At 40.1% G+C, this 24,154-nt stretch overlaps 1 protein-coding gene across 1 annotated transcript; it reads right to left on the reverse strand.

The window, feature by feature from the left end:
• Positions 1–1,314: 1,314 nt before the first annotated feature.
• SLC25A17 (solute carrier family 25 member 17) lies at positions 1,315–20,273 on the reverse strand. Its single transcript, XM_074168393.1, has 9 exons — positions 20,114–20,273; positions 15,299–15,359; positions 14,158–14,224; positions 11,270–11,421; positions 9,508–9,624; positions 8,668–8,813; positions 6,614–6,709; positions 2,385–2,467; positions 1,315–1,915 (listed from the first exon to the last, which is right to left on the reverse strand). Exons 1-9 carry the CDS (start codon positions 20,255–20,257, stop codon positions 1,768–1,770), a joined length of 1,014 nt encoding a protein of 337 aa, XP_074024494.1. The 5' UTR covers positions 20,258–20,273; the 3' UTR covers positions 1,315–1,767.
• Between the last annotated feature and the right edge of the window lie 3,881 nt (positions 20,274–24,154).

Here is a 24,154-nt window from a genome sequence, read left to right on the forward strand (position 1 = left end):
TTTAAAGGCATAGCAACCAGAAAAATCTTCCTGTATTTGCAGGAATTGCTCCTTCGTGCCACAGACCAGAAAAATCTGAGAGACACTCAACAAAAGCTTATAGCAGCCATGCAGATTTCAGCTAAAGTGGCATCAGAAATGCTTTGCATTTGCGTAAAGCCAACAATCTCAGCTTCCCAGAGTGATTCCAACAGCAGGAATTTCAAAGTGAGGTAGCTCATCAAAAGCTGTACTGCTGATTCTAGATTTCCTATTAAATACACCAAAAAACCAGCAGACTATCTTTCCACAGGAGAACTCATTTCACTGAAATCCTTAGAACTGTCATTGTTTCTTTTCCAGTGGCAAGGCCTACAGCCTTTCATTAAACTTCATGTGATCAAAGGATAATTACAGCTCATTACGCTTTTTCATTCTTACTTGTCATATGCAAATATGATTTGGACTGAAAAGCATCCAGTATTGAATGAAGAGCATTTTTCTTGTATACTGATACTCCCAATACTCTTAGAAGAAACAGTCGATGTAAAGGTTTTCACTCTCATTCAAAAGACAGCATTATCTGCAGAATTGCATTCCAGTGTCATACTCAGAATTGACTACATTGAGACACAAAAAAGGGTGCCATTTAGCAATTCAGCAACATATTTCCTGCAGCACTTCATTCTCCTCCCAGACATTCTTGGTGTTAAACTACCACGGAATTTCTCAATACTTCAAATAGAAAAATACTCTTCAGAACAATCTTACTGCAAATTTAATGATGGACACAGCAGGATTTATTTGGATTTTATGGCCTAGGACTATAAACAAACCAATGCAAAAAGAACATATATACTTACATTAACTGGGACAACAGTTATGACCTTTACGCTTCATGGTCAGGAAAGCGTCTGGGAAAATCAGTGGAAAAATAAAGCACATTTCTGACAGGGCACACCACTTCTGAAGCACAGGGTTTTGCTCCCTGTCTGCATGAGAACATGGCGTGAATTCACATGTTCTCAGAAGGAATGGGGTTAGAGAACTTCATGTATTTCTGTGTAGCAAGTCCATTTTTTTTGAAGCAGCTTAAGGTACTCAGCTTGGAAAAGCAAGAGGTTATGTTCCTCCTATGTAGCCAGTACCTGCATTCCAAGTCTTCAAGATTCAAAATAGGTGGATTCAAGAAGGCAACCATGCCTGCTTACTGGCAATATATATTCTAGCTGTTCAGAAATCTCACCACCAGATATTTGGAGCAATATCCTATTATTCTGTACCACAAACATACTTGAAGTTAAAAGAAAACTATGTCAAAAAATCTTGTTCTTTATGAATTATTTTAATGAACCAAATATGAAGTGACATAAACACAGGTCAAGGAAAATAACATGAAACCAGCCCCACCAGCTGCTGACAGAAGGTAAAGATAGAATAGTTGAGGATAATTTAAGGGGAAACAAGAAAGCATAGTGAGGAATACTTATTTGTGCCAAGAATGTCAAACAAATCATATAGTAGTTAAAATTTCATGTCAAGTGCTTAAATAAGGTCTCTGCTTTGTTTCTTAACACAGCGAGTCCACAGAAGAGTAGGAAATGGGCTATCCCTGAATTCATGGCAACAGGTCCTATAGAGTGTATTCCAAATTTCTCCAAATAATGGAAACGGAGGTGGCTAAAAAGAAAGAGTAATAGAGAAAGTGAGGACCCTTTGTTACCCAGCCTAGTCTCAGAAGTGGAACGTGTTTTCTAGACCCCATCATCTTTGGCATAGGTTTTTTGTTCAATGTTTGCGCGAATGCTTTAGCCCCATGACTGTGAAGGTTGCAGCAGTCAGTTTCTCATACACTAGAAACATAAGAGCAGCAGTAAGGACTGTCTGCAGGAGCTTTGCTTCAAGGCCTTTGTAGAGTCCCATTATTCCAAAACGCCTAAGAAGAAAAAAAACCAACAAAACACAACAAGAAAACAAATGTGAATAGCCTTCTATAAGTAAATTAGCAATCCACAAAGAAGAATTTAATATCACAAGTTAAGTTAATGACAACTGTAAGAATGCTAAATTAATTCTTGATCTCGAGTGCCAGCTATATTTAATAACATAATAAAGAAAAAATTCTGCAGAAAGTGAAGTCTTTTGTGCAGGAAACTTGCTTCTTTTCAAGATGAGGTGAATGACTGGTATCCATAGATATCCTTGATACCACTTACCGTACAGATATTTAGGAGAATTTGGTTTTGTGTACTTATTCTACAATCTAGTACAAAAAAACAGGTTGACTTAAATGGCAAGTTTAAAAGAGGCAAAAAGAATCAAAAGTTAGATCCAGCAACATTTTCATCATATCACTAATATTCAAGTCTTCTGTATCGTATTAGAAAAAAAACCAGAAAGCTCACCTCACTCTCTGTTGAAGAAGGTAAAGAATATTTCTAAGACTGCCTAGTGTTCGGTTCTCTGGGTTCAACCTGTGGCGTCCAAACTGAAAAAAAGGAAGAGCATTCTGTTGTACTATTTCCCCATGGTGCTAGGCAGGGAATCCAACACATACGTAAAGTGTGGAGAGCCTTTCTTAAACCTCTCAATATTTTCCAGGTTATACTAGCCATCAGTGAAGAACTGAGGCCAAAGTTCACACTATTGAGCTTTACACAGCAAACATTAAAGCGTTATGTGCTACAATAATTCGTTTTTAAGATGGGTTCTAAGAAAGCATTATACATGGCCATACTTGGTCTCTTTCAATTGCTCTGGAGGAAACAGTTTTCAAGATCTCAAAAGCATAACTTGCAAAGTCTTAGTAGGGAGATGACATTCAAAGCAAGTTCTTCCTGGCTGGCTCAGCTTTCATTTAACCACAATTCAAAGCCTCATACATCTGTGAACCATTGTTACACTGAGATTGCATAGCTGAACCCAAAATGTATCTGCCCAGCAATGGTCTTTGAGCAAAACATTTACATGTGAGCTGTTGTAAAGGAATCTCAAATTGTTTGATCCACCTACCCAGCCTAAATAATACTTCTCTTTTACTCACTGTGTTTGCTTATCCCCAAACTGTTTTCCAGTAGGCATGACAGCTGCTGCTGTAATTATACATCTTAGAGTTAAACTAGCAATTTCAGCTACTCCTTTTCTAGCATTTATTGATACTCTCATACGATACAGGTTGATACTACTGTCAGCAATCTTTAACTATGAATTATTACTATGCAAAAGTTGCCACACTTGTTTTTATAATATAGTCAAACAGCTTTTGAAGCCTGTATTATGCTTCTGTGCTAAGAAAGGTGAACTTGCGCAACTGCCTCTGGATGAGTTTCTCCCAGAACTTCCTCAGGCAACTGCTACTTCTTCAGTGTAAGAAATTACAATTGACAGTAGACAGAGTACGCAAGTAGATTTAGGCAGTTCAGAAATTATAAGAAAATGGCAGGACGACACAGAGCTTTTTGCTATATGTCTTAAGAACTCAGATGGAAACAGGAGCAACAGAATGGTATTTGAAATCTCCCTTTATTAGGCAACTACGTGCTCACAATCCACGATCTCTTCAAAAACTAAATCATTTGGTACTGATAAATCAACATTAAGGATTATTGTCAAAGCCTCAAACACATCCCAAAAATATTCCTAACTAGGTTCCAAGCTACAGTGCCAGACACTGCCAAGATTACTCATAAGCTTCCAAACTAAACCAGGATTAGGTGCTTCCTTCTCCTCTCTTCTCCACCATCAGACTGTTGTTGTACTGCAAATAAAGGTTCATCAAGGGGGTGAAGAGTTCATGTCTCCCTAGGACATCAATACTTCACTGATTACTGCAGATTTCCCAAAGGGACTAGCATTCTCTACAATAGAGAAAAGAGGCTTGAGTTTTAAAGAGAACTTTTTCCACCCAGGATCACTAAGAACTTTAACACTCTTGCTATCTCTCCAGAGGCAAATTTAATTTATCCACTGTTTACCGACATATAGGCTAAAGAACAGTTTCACTGCATAATGAGTAACAGCAGTGCCATGTATTTTTAATGACTGAAAAGGAGATAGACATACCAAATGGCAAGGCTGGAAGCTGCTTACCACTATCAATGACAGAGGATAACTCTTCATTATATGGAAAGCAAGAACAAGAAGAGCGCTTTGCCAAAAAGTTGAAAGCAAAGGTGTAGAGACGTCATTACAAAGAACCCTAATAACTTTCAAACAATAGTAAGCTTCTAAAGGTTTAAGGTTGAAAAGAGTCTTGTACTTCTAATCTGGTAACAGCACTTAATTATGATGTGTAAGTTTTTATGAATTATATTGAGCTTGTATTAGCTTGTGTGTAAGTCTGCTAACATTGTTTCAAAAAACCCTACAACTATACGAAGCAGGCTTCGGGCAGAATGCTATTTCTGAAAACACTAAAACCTTTATTCATAACTCTTTTTTTGAACAGCACTCATACTGAGTGATAAAAACTTTAATATAACAATGCTAGCTTTAGATTAGAAGACAGATTGCAAAGTACTGCAAGTTCAAACTGGCCAGCGCAGGTATCACAGATGTACCTGAAGTCACAAATGCATGTTTGCTCTGTTCTCACCAGAAGTATTCAGGGTTTCTGGCTGCTACCTTCATACAGCAAAGGGAAAGATGTTACCCCTAGTAACTGCAGAACTAGATAAAGGTCCTTGTATTCCCCATCATCACCAGGGAGAGGACGGAGTGGCATGGAAAAGCAGCACAAAGTTCATTGTTTCACAGTGGGCCACCACCACCAGGACACAATGGCTAGCTGTGCTCTAGCAGAAAGGCAACTCATCACCACTCAGGCAAGCCAGCAGTGAACTAGCTGGCTTCAGCTGAGGTGAGCAGTAAGCAGCAGCAGCTGGTTAGTACATCAAGCTGGCAGCACAACTTACCAGACCCGCCTTTTTTTTTTTTTTTTTTAAAGAATGACACTGTCATCAAGAGACAGAAGAATTTTGTTCAAAAAGCCAAAAGGAAACAGACAAAACATGAAGTAATAGTCACAAGATCGTAACCATTTCTGCAGTAACCACGCAAAGGAGTGAGTGTTGAAGCAGTTATATTGATGTAAAAAAACCTGTGCTGCTGTGCAATGCTAAAGCTAAAATAGAGCACTCCAACTTTCCTTCCAGTTCTCCTTCACACCAGCAGAAAACACATCACAAATTAAAAACAGACTGATGTTGCAACGTATCCAAACAAAGCTAAATTTGCTTAAATGTTTTTCCTGTATCTGTCACTTCAGTAATAAGTCTGTGTTAGTATTTTAACTCCCGAGACATGTCCAGGCTGCTAAAACAGGACAAAACATCGAATGAAGGCACTAGCTCAGCTGATCATCAGATCAGTTAGAAACACTTCAGAAAAAATGACTGCTGACACAAGTACAGTGTGGCTGACACGTCTATGATGTGGATTCCATTTTGTGCACCATCAGGGTGGCGAAGCAGAAAGCCGTGCAGCCACAAAAGTTCCACCAGCATCTTTTCAGGGTGGCAGCAACCACACAGTAAATACATTCAAGTCCTGTTAGTTTGAAATACAGCATCCAAACTATCTTTTTAAAAGCTATCAAAAATGAAAATACATTTTGCCCACCCTAATTAGAGAGAAGAAAAACTAAAATAATTACAAAATTTGCATGAAAATAGCTTTTTCCAGATAATAAAAAAACCTTATTGGACAAGTCTGAAAAGTGATACCCTTTGCATAGAAGGCCCATCATGTTCAATAATTTAACTAATTCTCCAAATTTATGCAAGTTTTAAAACACGTATGATGGTTTTACCATATGCACAACTTAGGGCTTCTCCTTACTTGGAAAAAATAGCATTATACTGCATGTGGAAACATTTATTAATATTTAACTGTTACAAAAATCTTCAAGAAACAACTTACAAAAAGTGGATGAAAAAGCACAGAAATTAAATTATAATATGCTTGCTTATGTACGGCAGGTCTCCCTCACCTCCATTTTCGTCTTGTTTCAATATTGCAACAATATTGGTACATGTTTAAGGTAGCAGCCTTATCCAGTATACATACAAATTGCAAGTGAGAATAAATGCAAGTATTTCCATTACCACTACAATTAGCGCACAAGGCCAGGCAAATGGTTAAAGATATTATTTATGAGGGAGCTCAGCTTCCCCTGATGAATCACATTCTGGGTACTGACAAGGTCAGACCATCATTCAAATAAAACAAAACCTATGAATAGAACTCTTTTTTTTTTTTTTTTTGATTACCCTAGGTCATCTGGAAACAAACTGGGCTTAGAGTGTTTAATTTTAATTTCCCACTTGACACATTTTCTATTTATATTCAAATAAGTAAATTTTGCAGTGCCTAAAAGCATTACGGTGCATCAGCTTCTCTGAGACACTGTACTAATGCATGATGTTGAAACGTGCACCAGGAATACAAAGTTCTATCAGAATCTGTCAGTACAGGATCAAAGAAAAGAGGCAGCCTTGTCAACGACCTGCATTGTGCGAAGGAGCTCCCAAAATGACAGGTTCATTAACGCAAAGGAAAACAAGCCATATGGACAGGGCTTGCATTATACAGAACAAGTCAGAGGCAGTTAGCCTGAACTGAAATCATTACTTACCCGCAGAATCGACTGGACTGTCTGCAGAGGATAAGTGAGGGTGGTGGCTACTGCTTTGGCTATTGCACCAATGACAAAAGCATCCAAGGATGTGAGCTGTCAAACAGATAAAGAACGTATTTGACATTGTACCAAAACAGCCAGTTACCCTTATGCATTTGGGGATTCCATACTTAGATAATCTGCTAGCAGGTACTAATATCTTTGGCATAAAGATTTCACAAAGTCTCCGGGTCTTCTCATTTTAAAAAGTTAGTTATAGGTCAACCAACTTACTTTCCCACAACTAAAGTTTATTTGTAGCTTTTACCTGATCACAAGCTTTTGCATTACTAACTTACTATAACTAGGTTACTAAAAAAATATCAGAGATAAAGCCATACAACTAGACCAATTTAAAACACCAAGAGTAGACAAAAGATAAGAGAAGTAGTATTTAAACATATCAATCAGAAGCATTTCAGCTTTTGCAACATTCAAGCTAGTACAAGGCACTTGTGAAAAGGTGACAGTGGAAGAATCCTTGAACACCACTCTATAGTCCTACAACATAATGACTACGCTATCAGGCAGAATCTTAGTCTTGATGATACAAGCTAAAAATCTCATCCTCTATTAGTTTAGAACACCTGCTGGAAGCTCATCCTCACCTCCAAATCCCACAACGTTCCACAATGCACCAAATACATGGCCACAGCCTAACCTGATTACAGTGCATCTCAGTCTAACACTGAATTAATCACTGAAAATAAGCAGGTGCCCATATCAAAGCAGGCTCCAAATTTGCAAAGTATGTTTATTCCAATCAGAAATATGCACATCTTTAAAAAGTCAATCTGATATACTTAAGACAATCAAGAAAAGATCAAATAAGAAGAAAAATTTTATCCAAAAATAAAAGCATCTATGGAAAGACCATTGCTAGGGGGAAGAAAAAAAAAAACACTAAAAATATTTTCTTCCTCCGTTACCCATGGACAAAACATGCCCAAATTTAAGGTAGAAGTAATTTAAGAGAAACACAAGAAATAAAGCAATTAGACAACAGGCAAATAACAGCGCAGGGGAAAGTTCAGCTCATCACTCAAAAGATGCAATATCCATAATGTAACTAGATAGATCCATCAGGCACTAGTAGAGTGCTACAGCTGCAGTATTGACTAAAGACGGCAAAAACCTCAAGCCTCATTTATGATGCAAAGTCTCATGTAAAAATAATTTCACTGTCTTGAGGAAAAACAAGATGCCTTTGTAACACACTGATATCACCTAACATTTTGATATAGCCAAATGCATTCTAAAAGTCTCACAAATTAACAGCCAAGCACCGCAGCTTAAACGTATTATATGTTATGATACTATCCTAAAATGTAACACAAATGCTTTTCAGTTTGCTAAAACACACAGAAGGACCGTGAGTTCAGGTCATCATATCTGATGTAGAGAAAAAAAGAATAAAGAAAGAGAAAGGGACTATAAAGGTGGGACAGAAAAGTGGTTCTACCTCTATCTGGAGAATTGGGGAGGTATGATTGCAATGCTGTATTCAATTCTAGTTTCTATCCTTGGAAAAAGGATATTGAAAAATTGACGGCTTCAGGAAAAAAAAGTGTTAAAATGACAGGGTCCAAAACAAATCTGTGATACTTCAACGGCTCGATATGCTTGATTTATTGGAGAAAGTGTTAAGAGCTGACTTCAAAACAGTCTGTACATACATTAGAATTGAAATCTCTAAGATTTGTTCAACCTGTGAACAAATCTAAATAAATGTGGACAAGAGGTGCAGCTTATGTTTTGTTTTGTTGGGTTTTTTTGGTTTTGTTTTGTTTTGTTTTTTTTAACAGGAAGAGGAATTCATCACAGGAATATCCTCCCTAGGGACATGAGAGATTCCAATCTCACTTCACAATCATGGATCTTTTTAATAAGATATACTAACTCAAAAAAACCCTCAAAAATACAAGATTCAGAACCAAACCTACAGTTCTGGATTTGCTCAAGTAACACATGCCAAAGAAAATGTCCATCACCTGGCCTCAAAACATACTCACTTGCAGCTGCTTTTTCAAGAGCTTCCGTTTAGAGCCTTCATAAAACATGAACTGTATGGCAGGATTGAAGACCAGCAGCAAAGAGGGGAAAGTACCATTCCATAAAGCTAAGACTCCTTCATCTCGTATTATCTGATGAAAGGCATCTGAGAAGAAAGGTGAAAAAAAGTCATTAAAATTTTGAGTACAAAATTCTGACTGTAGAAGATGAGAAGTTACACTTAAAGGCCTATATTCAAAGTGTATTAAAACCTGCTGTAATCTTTTATGTTACTTTTTTTCCCCATTCTCCTTCCATTCTACTCTGGAATTTAACAGAAAAATAGTAACAAAAGAGGTCCTTCAGTTCACACCACCATTAATGTAAACAAAGCTCTCTCCACAGACACCCTGCTCTTTATAGTGCAAGCTCAGCATCAACAACAATCTTGTTCAAAATGACAACAGTATTTATTTACTTATTTTTAAAAGGAAGACCGCCTGAACTTGTGGGTGATTAAGAGATTAAGGTTAGTGAACCTGAATTTGCAGATTGTCTGTCCAAACTCAGACTCCCAGCTACCACTTCACTGGGCTCACTACTACTCCAGGATTTGTATGATAAGAAACTTGCCTTTGCAAAAGGTATTTTAGTTACAGATGTGCATTCTGCAAACTCTTAATTACCATCAGAAATGGCCAAGTCCAGTTTCCTGTAAAACTCAATGACTGCAAAGTGACAGAGAAGCATAGACATTCCAGGGTGAAATCCACTAGGTGAATAGAAGTCTTTGAACTTCAGAGTCCTTTAAGTTCATTTAATGAACTTCGCTTTGGTTGAAGACAACAACAGGTGCTTACCTATTATGCCTTTATAATTGGTTGGTACAATGTCTTCATTTCTAAATTTTGCTCCCTGCAGCTTCAGACGTGTGTTCACTACCCAAAGAGGCGTGGTCAACAGGACATTCACTACACCTAAAGCAAAACACAGCACAAAGAAAATCAGCCCAAATCAGAAGATTTCAATGTTTTCTTATCTACTTTTACCCCAATTCACACACTACTGAAACTACTGGTAGGAAGAGAGGGGAAAATTAAGACAGTGTAACCGCAAAAATAAACTGGTGATTTGTAATAAGCTACTTCAGGTATCCTCCCCACAGCTCCACCACGAAGTAGCTGTCAGCAGATTACGTGCAGTAAGAAGCACAAACAACAAAACACATCAGATACGGACACATTGAAGGAATCTGAAGTGAACTTGTTACTTTGCTGCATACTACACCACTCTGAAGCACAACATACTCTTTCATGCCCTACTTCACTCCATAGTGACTTGCTGCCTGCCTACTTTCAGAAAGAAACACAGAGTGCTAAGGTTAGAAGGATTATTTTATGAGGAGAGATCAAAACAGATACCTGTTCAATAGTGACTGAGAAAGTTACTTTAAAGAGACTATTTAAAAACAAGCTTCTCATCCTTCTTATTAATATTTCTGCATCACAGAATTTAGCAATTTTTTCTACACTGGTTGCTTTGGTAGGAGTCTGAGTGACAGACTGAATTATTCTGTTATAGTAATATACTGGGTCCATCTCAATATCAAGAACAGTAAATCTGAAAAAAGTGAAACTTCAGTACCTACACTGTGCCTATTTGTTCTTTTTCTTTTCCTTTAGGAGGGTTCAAAAAAAGCAGAATATAAACATATTTCAGTATCCTTCATAAGGCTTACAATCAGCTCAAAAAAAAGTTTTGAGCAAAATCAAGCACTAGAAAAGGCAAGCCACATTAACCTCTCTTAACCAAAGTCAATGCGATTACATTATGGAGTAACATGTTAGAACACAACATACTTGTAATTTTTCACCCAGACTCAGTTACAGAAGTCATTAAACTTCATTTTCCAGAGTGGAAAGGGAATTTTTAATATACTTTTCCAACCTGTATTTGCTACCAGGAGGAGGAACAAGAGATGAGCAGGGAGAATTAGTAAATATCTCAAGTGGAATTTTTCGATTTACATCAGATTTATTCCATTATAATGATATAAACTATGGTCATAGAAGTTGTCATTTAGTTGACAAGCCCTAACTTGCCACTGTAGCATCCACATGAGAGGAAGGGATGAAAAAGAACATAAAGTTCCCACCGTACTTGCATATATCTAGGGATTCACTGTCACTTTTAGATGACCCCAAAAAAGTCTGAATATTGGCACCCAAATCCTTACATTAAAAGCTCTTATTATCCTAATAAAAAAATATTTCAGAATTGGCATATATCTTTCCCTCTGATAAAACCTATCATCTCTCCCTGCCACTTGTGTTCACCACCTAAAAGATGATGCTCAAATACCACGGTAAACAACACACCAGGCACAAATAAAATACTAGATTGCAACAGCACTGTGTTGTGTGCCAGAATTCAGAATACAAACAGCTTATGCACATTATGAGGCGGGGAGGACGCAGAAGAACAGAGTTGTACAATGAAGCAGGTCTGCATACAGTGGGAGGCATAAGCACTCAGTGTGACCTCCAGTGGACTTCATAAAGAAAAACATTAGATAGAATATACTAACTTTTTTTTATGAAATTGAAATTTTTTAAGTCCTACCTGCAACAACCCCAAGAACCAAGTCTTTTCCAGTGGTTGAATGCTGACCTTTGACCCAGAGAGCTTTAAGACTATTAAATGTATAAAAATAAACAAAATTGGAGCAGCAAAGGCTGGAGATAACAGGGAACCATCCTCGATATGGTGCCAACCTAATGGAGAGGAAAAAGTCATGGTAAGGATCAGCAAAGGATTTATGTGACCTGTTTGATTTCACATGTTGGTGGAGGGTCCCAGAGATACAATAATGTATACTACACACAACACTAACTAGATATGTCTTTACTATTAATGATAACAAACCATACTAAACTCCTGACTGTACCATAAAAAAATTAAGCACTTATATTTATAAATTACAGTGATTAGGAATAATGACATTGAAAAGGAGCTGCAGAGGTACAATATATTTACAGTGAAAAGCTTGGGGCTCACTCACTCCAGAAGTATTACCACTGTATTTGCTCTCTACCAACAGTCAGCCATGAACTACAAACATCCAGGGGATGAATGTATGTTTGAAGTATATATGTTAACATACAGTCTGATACAGGCATGAGGAGAATTCTCATCTTTGTTGAGCAATGGAGTTGTAAATCTAACACAAGATAATAACTCAGTAAAGAGATGCTCACATCTCCAAGGAAACAAGGCAATTCTTAATGTAGCCAGAAAAAAATAAAAACAACTACTCCTTCAACATAAAATATCCAAAACTATAGTATAGAAGAAAAAAAATTTGCCTCTCAATTCTTACATAATATTTATAGATGGAAGACTAGTTACTGAAATTAATGTTCTCCACCAAGGAGAGCTTTCCAAAGCATGCAACCTGGGAGATATGCAGGTGGGAGGAATTTCTAATAAATGCCTTGCAGTAAAGTCTACAGCAAATCAGTCATGTAAGTGAGAAAAAGACATTATCCATTTAAATTTAACTAGATTAATCACAGGTGAAAAACTGAATATCCCCTTATGATTCATAGCTATCTTATTTTTCAGGTGTTGTGAATGACTGTCATTGTGTATCATCCAAATCTATCTTGATTTAAGAATGATTTCATAACAGCTGACTAACAAAACTCCCTTCTCTGACAGGCCTGTTAAGCCTGTAAAACAGGGACATCTCAACAGTGGCCCTACATACGCAGCATGTTCTACAATACATCCAAAAAGAAATAATGATACACACCTTTACTTAAGCTGCACAGGACAGGTATCATGTTGAGAGCATAAAAAAGTCTCCTCAACGACTCTTTAGTATTCATTAAAATACTGGGAATACACAGAATATAAGGACCCCCAAGAAGGATACCATAAAAGATGCAAGGCTGGTAAGTGCAGCACCTGACTGTTCTTATGATGTACATGCTAGTTTTTCCATCTTGGATGTATCAAGTGCTTCTCCCTCCCACGTAGCTGGGAATACACCACATCAGGACTGTTTCTGAAGTCACAGGCTTAGCTAACCATACAGGTACAGTTACAAATTAACTGACCATACAGTTAGCCATGAGTAGAATTAAAACAATCTTTGCATCACCTCTCTCTTCTGCGCAGCAAAAGGAAGGGAGAAACACCCTCTGGGGACCATGTCCTCTAACTAAGAATGTTAGTCTGGTTTTGCTTGAATTTATTACGAACAACTTCTGATGATTTTTGAACTAAATATCTTGTAGTACAAAACATGAAACTAAGACAAAAAACATGAGTTTATTTTAATTACTTGTCAGTGCTAGTATCCCTAATTCACAAACAAATACTTCTACACACAAATAAAACCTAAGGTAATTTTATTTGCTTTATCTAGATGAGAAAAGCAGTCTCACAAAGGTATAATATGAGACAAGACTAAACAAACTAAATGTGTTGTTATTTGGGGCTGTTATTCCAGATACATCTCTAGAACTAGTATCATTGCTTAGTCAGGCCTTCTCAATAACTTTGGAAGACACAATGTTCCCCTCTTGCCAGAATCACTGATTTTTCTGTTTCATAGGAAAAGTAGGATGACCACTTTTGCAGTCTCTCCACTTCAGTTAACTTTTGTCACATGAAGGTGGCAAGTAAACTTCAATTTTAACAGAAAAGGGAAAAAAAAAAAAAAAGGAAAAATGAAAAATTAGGAAGTTATGTGAGAACGTGAACAAAAGAAATCACCAACTGACCAAGAAGTACTCATGTATACAACTGCCAACTGCTTAAGTTCAAAGGTAGCAAAACATTATTGGCCAAGATAAACTTTTGCCAACTTTAATGTCCTGGAAGCTTTGGTCTACTTAAGAGTTGCAGGGATTCACTTAGGAAAATGCTTTTGACAAGGACACACACACAACTGTTCTTCCCAGCAAGCTCAGCTCAGGCTACGTGGCAAATACTAAGGCACAGCATTGCTGAAAGTTAATTGCTTATATATAGATCTTGAATGTCACCAGCATGAAGTCACTTGTTTACTTCCACATGCTTAGGAGGAGAAAAAACTTCCAGCTGGGAAACATGTCTCAATTATCCTGTTGAAAGTGGCTCAGCTGCCCCAAGAGTTTCATCTTGGTTATGAGACATGGGCACACCCAAGAATTCAGGCATCCGAAGCTGGTTTATCAGGTACATGAAGGTACATTTGCCTACAAGCCTGCATTTCTGAGGAAGTACAACTACCTCCCTAATGGAGGCACAGTTACATCACTGAACAGATCAACTGCATAAGGTGCTCAAGAAAGTTAATCCAAATTAGCTGAAGCCAAACACGTAAGATAATGCAAGTCATATCACACTTAAAGGGAGGCATTTTAAATCACACAGATACAGGCTAGCTATACCACATAAATTCAAATTAGTTTTAGAGCTTGTCTACATGAAGACAAGCAGAAAAATCAGTATTTACTCACAGGCCTTCTTCTTTGATTATTTCCAGTAAGACTGCTGGTGTTGTCTTAGACTTCCGCTTCTCATCAACTGGAAAACAGAGGAATCAAACTTTTAGATTATTCCAATTTAACACTCATTTTGAAGTCCTTATCCTTCCTATTCTGAACATTCTCCAGAAAAGCATGTTTCTTCTTCCTCATAAAGGACAGACATTCCCTATTTCTGTAGCAAATCCAGAAAGCATCTCCTTATTTTCATTAGCTAGGTAAGGCTACTTCCTTTTTTTTTTATTCTTCCCCAGACTAGCAGGTTCTGTTGTGCACCAGAATATCTGTAGTTACCAATTCCTAACCTGACAGTTGTGACATGAACTGAAGGTAGGTTCTCCTTAGGGAAGAGACTAGAATTGGGCCTGCCTAACTGCTCTCAAAATCATTCCTTGGACTCCAGACTAGCATCATTAGCAGAGCAATCTCTTACAGTTGATCTGCAAACACCTAAGCCTTAGCAAAATACTGTCCCTTCCTGCACTGAAAGCTGCTCAATAGCAATATGGCGCTCATTTCTCAACCACGTATTTCTGACGATCTGGCTGATGCTCCCTCTCTAGCGCTTAATAGCGCTTTAGTCACAGTGCTAAAATGCTTGGTGATTCTGTGATTTTTGATTAGAAGACAGAGTGTTAGAACAATAAAGTTTATACCCAGATGCATTTTTGTAAATATTGGATGTTCCTACTCCCAGCTCTAACCCTGACTTTTCCCCTTAAACCACTGCTAGGAATAATTCTAGATTAGTTGTTCATGATACTGCCCCTGTGTTTTGAAGTGTTCTCAGCAGCCAAAAGCAACAGCACACAAATGTAACCCTGTGTAATCTCACATCTTTATTTTTCTTTTTGGTCTTAAACAACCATTTAAAAGCCATGTCTGGCCACACATCACACAGCCTTTTCAGTTAATTAAAATGTTGCCCAATACTTTCAGAAGGGAGAATTACCTTCAGCTGGAAAAATGGTGTTAGTGATTAAATGGTGTTAATGTTACACAGGTAAGATTCCTGTTCATGCAAGACAGGTTCCCCTACAACCACCCTTACAAATGCACAAGCCAAGATGAACAGAAACACCATCATACAAAGAAACTAGAGTTTGACACTTACCCTGAAGTCTAAGCCTAGCTGTATCCAAAGGAAAAAATACAGTCATTGCAGTCATACTGCCCTGGAAAACAAAATAAACTGGCTATAGAGTATCAGTTGCTTGTACAGATGCCTGCCAGACTCTTTGTACCCCTTCACTTCTCACCCAGAAACCAGTGTAGTGAATAAACTAAAAAGGGGATAAACCCCATACATAACAATGTCTATTTGAAGTGTTTTTCGGTCCCATGCTTGCAAATGAGATTTTTTTTTTTTTCTCTTGTATTATATCAAGCTAAAATTAAAACTATTAGAAACTTTTTGCCCAAAGAGAAAGTTTCCAAAGTCCAAGAGCTGATAAAGTGTGAGTCAGGAGACAAACATACCACACCTTCTTTACCTCCCATTAGCTTCAGTACCCAATTTCTAGTTTAAAAAAAAAAAAGACTATGACACAAGCAACTGTTGTGTTACAATAGCTTGGTTTTAACCTAAGAAAAAAACAACACAAGAACTTTTGTTCATTAAAAACTGATAGTACATGTTTTTCAGGTCTTAGATCTAGCATTGTACTAAATTCCAATTTAGGCAATAAAGATCTGTCTATCAAGACACCCCCTATGGCATGAGTTACACCTGATGAATTAAATTATGACCTAGGTGTTCCTGTGAATCCAACACTATCTCTTCACTTCCTGTGCAATCCAACCATTAAAGCTTCTAAATGGAAAAGCCACCAGCCACTCTCCTTTACAACAGGGTTAAATACTGTGTTTGCAAATGCCCTCATCTTCCATACAGGCTGTTCCCTCCCTCTCCAGCATCATTCAGCTTCATCCTTCTTTAGTATTTCAGCATTAATATTGTACAGCTTTTTGAAAAATGATACCTAACTCCAAAAGAGCCTGGCTTCGTGTAAACCTGTTAACACTCTATGGTAATATTAAATGCATTAATTGGCTGCTGAAGCTGTGGCACTCTTCTGTTAGTAGCCATGCAAACCGTTTAAATGGTGGGAAGGTCTGGGATTCAGGAAGTCACACAAGCATTGTGCTTAAAGCATATAGCACAGTCTGACTCGAACTTTTCTAGAACTATGTTATGCCATACATTTAAGTGAGCTTTGCCTTTGGGAACACTCCAGCTCCTGAGCAGGCTGCTTGGACCTCTCTCTACAATCAGTTTGAACCTCTCTACAACCAGCAACAGAGGTTTATTTTTCAGCTGGTGTTTTCTCACTAAGACAACTGTTGGTTGAAGTCTTCACAAAACTTAAGTTTCTCCAGTTTTCGTAACACCGGGTAGCAGATGAAAGGAAACATTTGGCCATAATTACCCAGTTATTTTAACCCATTTAGTTTGGGCTCTAGCCAAAAGGGTTGGTTCTGCTCTCCCACCTACTTATCTGGTGTCTGCTCATTCTCGGTTCCTACTGTGAATACAGATGGACAGCAAGTAGGATTAATGAACCCATCTGACTAAAAAATTACAAAAAATAAATTTCAGTTAGAAGGCTAGTACCAGCAGAAAAAGAAGTGCCAGAAAGAGCCAAAATATACCTCCTAATGACAGCTGCATTACAGCAACTCTGAAGCCAACCTCAAAACACAGTTACACACACCTATGCACAAAACAATTACAAGACTGAACAGTCACTACAAGTTCCAGCCTTCCCCTGCTCGATTTATCCTGCTTCCATCATCCTGAAGTGAGAGTTTTATCCTGAATCCTAATCTCAATGCAATCCAATATACAGCAACACAAACACTTGCACTCAAAACACTTGTAGAAAATGGAAACAGGGAAATAGTAGGGCACACAGGACACAAGGTACAGAACAGAATAGAATATTTCAGTTAGAAGGGACCTACAACTATCACCTACTCTAACACAAGTTAAAGCATATTAACAGCATTGTCCAAATGGCTCCTAAACACTGACAGGGATGGGGCATTGACCACCTCCCTAGGAAGCCTCTTCCAGTGGTCAACCACTCTCTCGGTAAAGAAATGCTTACAAATGTGAATTCTGAACCTTCCCTGATGCAGCTTCAAACCATTCCCGCACAATGAGCCTTACAGGTTTCTTAAAACTGGGTTAAAACACATATGAATCTCAAGCTTAACAAAATGTCATGAGATAACTCAGCTGATCCAACCGATTACTCCCAATAAGAGGTAATTTGTACCCTCTCCCCTCCTTTTGCTAAATTGAGGGTAATAAACTCCAAAAAACAGAGTTACTTTCCTCCTCGGTTCATAAATAGAACAACCCAACTACATGGCAAGGAGACTGCCAGAAGCATCATATGGAAGAGACAGGATCTCATGGCTAGAAGTAAGGGAAAGAAGGATGAGCAGGATCAGCCCTTTCCCCAGCAACAAAAACCCTTGAGATGGGCTCAGATTCCTTACTGAATCAGACTTGAAACCAGCAGGGAAGGTAACTCATATTACTGATTGCAGGTACATACAATAAAGCACATGACCTTGTACTGTTGAAAGGGTGAGGCCTCACTGTCCGCCTTCCCACCACCTCCCTGTCGGTGCTGAATGCCAGCAGTTTGCCAAGTCAAGTCATGCTATTGCTGAACGATCACTAGGACAGGTACAAACTGGCTTAAGTAATCCCAGCTCTTGGTCAACTGTATTTGCATCCCTGCCTCCTCCGTTCTGGCGATATAACTTTTTGGGCACCCACACAATGATGCAGATAAGGAAACTAATCTGGCTGAAAAATAACTTTTTCCACTAGGCTCCTTCTTCAGTCAGATCAGTCCCCTGATCAGCCGCAGCACCACATTAACAACTGTGAAGTAGCTAAGAGGTGGCAGCAAGTGGACAGAACAAATGGCCTGAGGTGACTGCCACCCACAAGAGGCATGCAGGACCACAGCCTAAAGTTTGGATTTCTAAAAAATAATCATTACAAATTTAAAATATAAAAAAATAAATTATGTTGTCAGCCAACATCCAGAGTAAAACAAAGCAGCCTGACTACTGCCATAATACTGCTATAAAGTCGTCATTCCTACAGCTTTTATAACAGGAAGGTTACTTTATAGATATACGCAGAGTTAAAGAATACTTAAGTAATTCAATGCTCACAGGAAATCAAGCACTGACTTTTTTGCTGCTCATAAAACTATTAATTTGTCTTGGGTTTGACTAGGTAGCCCAGAGGATCTATGAACTTTTACCATATTAGAACAGAAACAAACATTATTATGTTGTGATCTGACATGTTCCTGTTGGAGCGGGTCCAGCGGAGGGCCATGAAGATTATCAGAGGGATGGAGCACCTCTCCTATGAGGACAGACTGAGAGAGCTGGGGTTGTTCAGCCTGGAGAAGAGAAGGCTATGGGGAGACCTCATAGCAGCCTTCCAATATCTGAAGGGAGCCTACAGGAGAGCCGGAGAGGGACTCTTTGTCAGGAGATGTAGTGACAGGACAAGGGGTAACGGTTTTAAATTGGAAGAGGGGAGATTGTATACTGTTGTATTTTAAGATACTGCTTCTATCACAGCAGTGATGTTGCTATGAAGGAAGACAGAACTTTTTGGAGCTATTGGACTTCTGGTACCCCTGTGACTTCCACTTGCTGTCACTTAATATTCATATACAATTTAAAGCTCTGGAGCAAGAACTGTTTCCTAAAATGAGGCGGTGGTTGTTTTTTTTTCTTTCTGCCTTATTCTGGAAACCTTGGTATTTTTTTGTTACAGTAAAGATGTAGTCATTGAATTAGAGATTTCTGTTTGCTCCTGTAATACAAATTTTGGCAAGATCTTTGACATGGGTACTAACTGTTCTGATGCTGTCTCACCATTTGTTTAAATTGTTATAAAGAATGCTGATGTATGGCTGTGATGCAAGAATTTAAAAAAAAAAAAAGCGCAGCCCACAGAACTGTGCTGAGGTAATGAGTCAGAAGAACATAGAATCATAGAACCACAGAATGGTTACAGTTGGAAGGGACCTTAAAGATCATTGAGTTCCAACCCCCCTGCCATGGGAAGGGACACCTCCCACCAGACCAGGTTGCACAAAGCCCCATCCAGCCTGGCCTTGAACACTTCCAGGGATGGGGCATCCACAACTCTCCAGGTAACCTGTTCCAGTGCCTCACCACCCTCACAGTCAAGAATTTCTTCCTGATATCTAATCTAAACCTACTCTCTACCGGTTTGAATGTGGATGCTTAGTACAACTCTTAAATTACATAGCTGAAATATTGTCCCTACAACTTCTGAGAGGCTTAAATTTTCATTTGTTAATTTGATGCCCAGCTTCAGATAGTTATACACTCACTTTCTCAGGCAGCACACCTGCAGCTCCAACTGCCCAGAAGGAAGCTTCAGCTGCCCAAGGCGACAGCAACCCTCAAGGTTTATCAAATCTCACATCCAAAACTGGTGACAGGCAAAACGAGGGCTTTGCACAGCGTGCTCGCAGGGGATGGGTGGCTCCCTGCGACTCGCTATCAGGGAGCCCCAAACCCTTCTCTTGTCACCGTGAAGACCTTGGGCACACCTCAGCACCCCAAGACAGTTTACCCCGGCCCGCCTCCCACCGAGCCTTCCCCTCAGGCGCGGCCCGCCCCCAGCGGCCCCTCAGTCAAACAAAGGCTTTTAAGGCGGCCCACGACCCCCTCAGCAGCCCCCACCAGGCTGGCAAGGCCGCTCCGCCCGCTGCTCCCTCCTCCCCACCGGCCCGGCCACCCGCTAGGCCCCCCTCAGCCCCATCACTACCAACGGCCACCACTGAGGAGACGCCCCCTCCCCCGCCCGCAACGGCTCCGCGGCGCGACGCCCCGCCCCGCCCCGCCGGCTCACCACAGCCCCGGACACGGCATGCACCAGGCTCTCGTAGGAGGCGATGGAAGACATCGCGGAGGGCTGCTGCCGCTCCGCCGCCACCGGCTGCACGGCGGCACCGACGGGACCCAGGCTACCCACCGTCGGCCCCGCTCGCGCCATGACTCCCGCCCTCCTGTCACGTGGGGCCTGGCCACGCCCCGCGGGGCCGGCGCACGCGCGCTGCTGCGCCTCTACCGGCCCGGGCTGGGGGGGGGGGGGGGCGCGGCGGCGACGCCTCAGAGAGTTGTGGGGCGGGGGGAGTGCGGAGCTCTCGGGTCTCCGCGAGAGGGGAGTGGGGGTGGTCGCGAAGGCCGCCCGCGACCACCCACACGAGAAGGGCTGGAGGGGCAACTCGGGAAAGCGTTCCATGGCGAATTTTATCACGTAGCCAAGCCGGGGGGTGTGGGGGGAGATGCGTTAGTGGAATCCCTCAGCACTGCAAAGCAGTTCGGTGGGATGAGCAGACCTGGAAGTGCTTTTTATGTGTCTAGTCTTGTACCTCCGGCTTGTTTTTCTTCCTACACCAAGTTGGGCTTACCTCGTGGCGGCTTAGAATAATTGCTGTGGCTTTAAGAAAAATGCAGAATTAGGGAAGATAATGGCAACACCCATTGTGCCTTCCTGTGAAATGACGGTAATACCTTTTCTCTCCACCACCAGCTTCCCTTTCCCAAACGTTTAAAATAAACATTTAATTATGAAGAGGAGGCAGTATTTAACTTCTGTTTCTACTTTTTCTGACTCAAGCCCCTTACCTTCTACCTAAAGTCCAGTATCTTTGAAGTAACGCTTTTTCAAGCTGACTGTTCCTCAGTTCTTACTCCCTGTGGACCGATCGAGCCGGTTGCTTTTCCCAACTATGTCATTTGCTCTTTTTCCTGGCCCCAAAGCCCTTTCTTACTTCTCCTCTGCCCTCAGGGCTGAGGGGCTGCCCGGCACCTGCAGCCGACGCAGGCTGGTACCCACAGAGCATCTCCGGTCCTGTCGCTGCCTTTGCTGCCTGGGGATGGAAGGAGAAATGCTACAAAGACAGGGCTAGACACAGGTAACCAGCCAAAGGACGGGGTAGCCACGGTTCACAGCTGTTAAGGCACACAGTGTCAAGACTATTACATACACAGTTTGGAAAGTACCAAGGATCCCATAGCCTCCTCTTCATCTTTCATGTAGAAGAGGTTCTGCAGGGTAGGAAAGAGCTGAGGAAATGAAATGAGGTTGGACATACCACAGTTTGTAAAATCACTTGGGATGGTACCTGTTTCTATTCCTGTCTTGTTTGTTTTTTCCCCCATTCTCATGTCATTTACTGGTTTCCAGACAGCTTCAAGGTTTTGGCTGTGTTAACAATCCTTCCCCTCTTCTTAGCTTCACCTATACTTAAAAAAAATATAATTAAAGATAGGAATGAAAATTCTTTGTTTTGTATTATGTTACTCCTTGGCTTTTTTTTTCCCCATATTATTACTCCATCTTTTGTTCTCCCTTTCTGAACAGAAAAAAATAACTTCATAACTTGTTCTTCACGTTTGCAGTTCTTAGTTCTTTGACCACAGCTCTCCAGCTGCCTGTTGCTTGAGCTGGAAGAGATCATAGCACTTACACCTGTGGCAGGAATCACCCTACCATCCGTTATCTAAACAAGGACGGGACAGTTAGCACATTACACAATTCCCAAAAGTTTCATTACCCCGCAGCTGAATAAGCCATTTCCTTTTGGGAAGACATCCCTTCATCAGGTGGTCCAGTAACAGACCTCTTGTCTTTATTTAGCCTTCCGTGAGGAAGATCCCGTGTTCTTCCATGAGGGAGGGGGCCTGTAAAGAACACGCAGACTGCTCTGCCTAAGGCAAGTGTTCCAGTTTGAGAAAAACATTCTTCCAGAGCGGTGGTCCAACATTAGATGCCGACACCAGCAACCCAAGAGGCCACAACTGTCAATTCCTTCATGCAAGGCTGATACCACTGGTAGCCCCAATAATTTTCTTTTTTTAAGAAGATCCCCTGTGACAGATGCACCCACCATCACCGAGTGAACAGCACATTGGTTCAGGCATCACCGACAAGTTGGCCTGACTGAAATCAGCCCTGTTCTGCAAACCTTGAGAATTGTGCTAGGCCGTATCTTTTCAGGAACAAAGGAGTTTAAGCCATGTCTTATCAGGTGCTAACAGCACCAGCCCCTGGGGTGACTAGGCAAAACTAAAATTGCTACAGCTGCGCAAGTGCACATACACCAAAAGGGGGCTTGACTACAAGTCAATCACTTTATGCTATAAATATCTGTAGCCCCCATGAGCCCATTGAGCTCTCCTTTATGGCAGTGGGCTGCTCAGCAATGATCTGCCCCTTAAGCAGGGATGTCTCTCAAGGATACTCCTTGGGGTTGAGAGACTCCTTACCCAGCATCTAGTATCTATAATGAGGTAAGCGACATTTTGTGTTAGGTCTAAAAGTATATTGTACACTAGCAGCATTTTTTTATATATCCAGCTATAGCTTAATTATTATAAGTGTAGTAAGGAGTACAGTGTTTGACCACTATCTAAATTATTGTTTAAATCATAATTTAAATCATTGTCAAATTACTGTTTAATTACCATTCAATTATTGCTTAATAACCAATTACAATTTAATTTTCAATCATCGATTAATTACAATTTGATCATCATTTAATCATTAATAAAACCCCACAATGATGACTTCTTTTAATAATTCACCTGTGACACCCCCCCTACATGTAAAAGACCCAGACCTTAATTTAGAATTAAGGTGTCTGCACTTCATTGGCTATGTCCTGTCATGAAAGCAGCCAGGAGCAGCTTAGGTCTTACAAAACCAGGAAACAACGATGCCAAGTGACTTTGCACAATCAGGTACATGTGCTTCTGGAAGAAAAGCCTTCAAGCAGGATACAAACTCACTGCTGTTCTTCGTGGTTCTGTCCCTCTTGTGCAGAGGGAAGCCTTCACTAAGAGCCGGTCTGTACTACAGAGTGGATCTCCATCCTAAATCATTCTGTACTATTACCATTCTATTTAGCAACATTTTTAATACAACACTATACCCTGTATATATTGCAAAACAGAATATTAATGGATAATGCAACAATTGCAATATTCCGAAGTCAACTTACCTCATTGCTGGAACATACAGACCTAATGAAGAAAAACAGTGGAAAAGCTACGGCCCACAGCTTTGTTTCTGATTCATGAGAAAGAATGAGGACACTTAATGACTCCAGAGATCAAATTTACTGCCTCTGCACTGTGTCTCACCTCAGCAAATAAAGGATGAACTCTGAACTTAAACCAATTTTACCCTACTACTCTCCTTGTTCTAACATTAATTTCCAAAAAAAAAAAAAAATTAGAAATGCACATCTCCTTTTTTTGCTTAGAAATTCAATTCATTAGAGAGTGTAAACATGTTAAGACAGATTTAATTACTACTTTCAAAAGGACTTTCTAAATCTATTGCAAAACTTCTCTTTCAGAAAAGGATGATAAACTGGATCATACTCCCAGCACATCATGGATTAAAGCAACTAGAGAATAACAAATGAGACTGCATGTGCTGACAATTTGAATTCATTAAATGGGATAATGTTTGATCGCACAAACCTGGCAAGATTCATCAGGTTTAAGTAGAAGATTATGGAAAGACCTGCCTATTCCAGAAGTAAGCACTGCAATCACAAACGGATTAAAAAGCCCATTTCTTAAGTACGTGTGTGTGTGTTTTGCCTGAACAGATTTTGACTGAGCCTCTAGAATGCTGCTGAGTTTTCCCTACACGCTTCACCTGGGCTCAGGGACACCAGAGAAGTTGAAATGCTTTTCAGTTTAAACTACTTGCATTTGCCATTACTAAACTTAATCTCTTATCATGTGACTTGTTCAACAGCCTTACTAGTTCAGACCAAATGTTCCTTGGCCACCTTTAGTTTTTCATAGACTAAGTGATTATCAAACGCAAGTTCTGGTGCCTTGGTGTTTGTTTTGGTTTGGGTTTGGTTTG

Source organism: Numenius arquata, chromosome 2 (assembly GCF_964106895.1).
Source record: "Numenius arquata chromosome 2, bNumArq3.hap1.1, whole genome shotgun sequence".
Lineage (NCBI taxonomy): Eukaryota > Metazoa > Chordata > Aves > Charadriiformes > Scolopacidae > Numenius > Numenius arquata.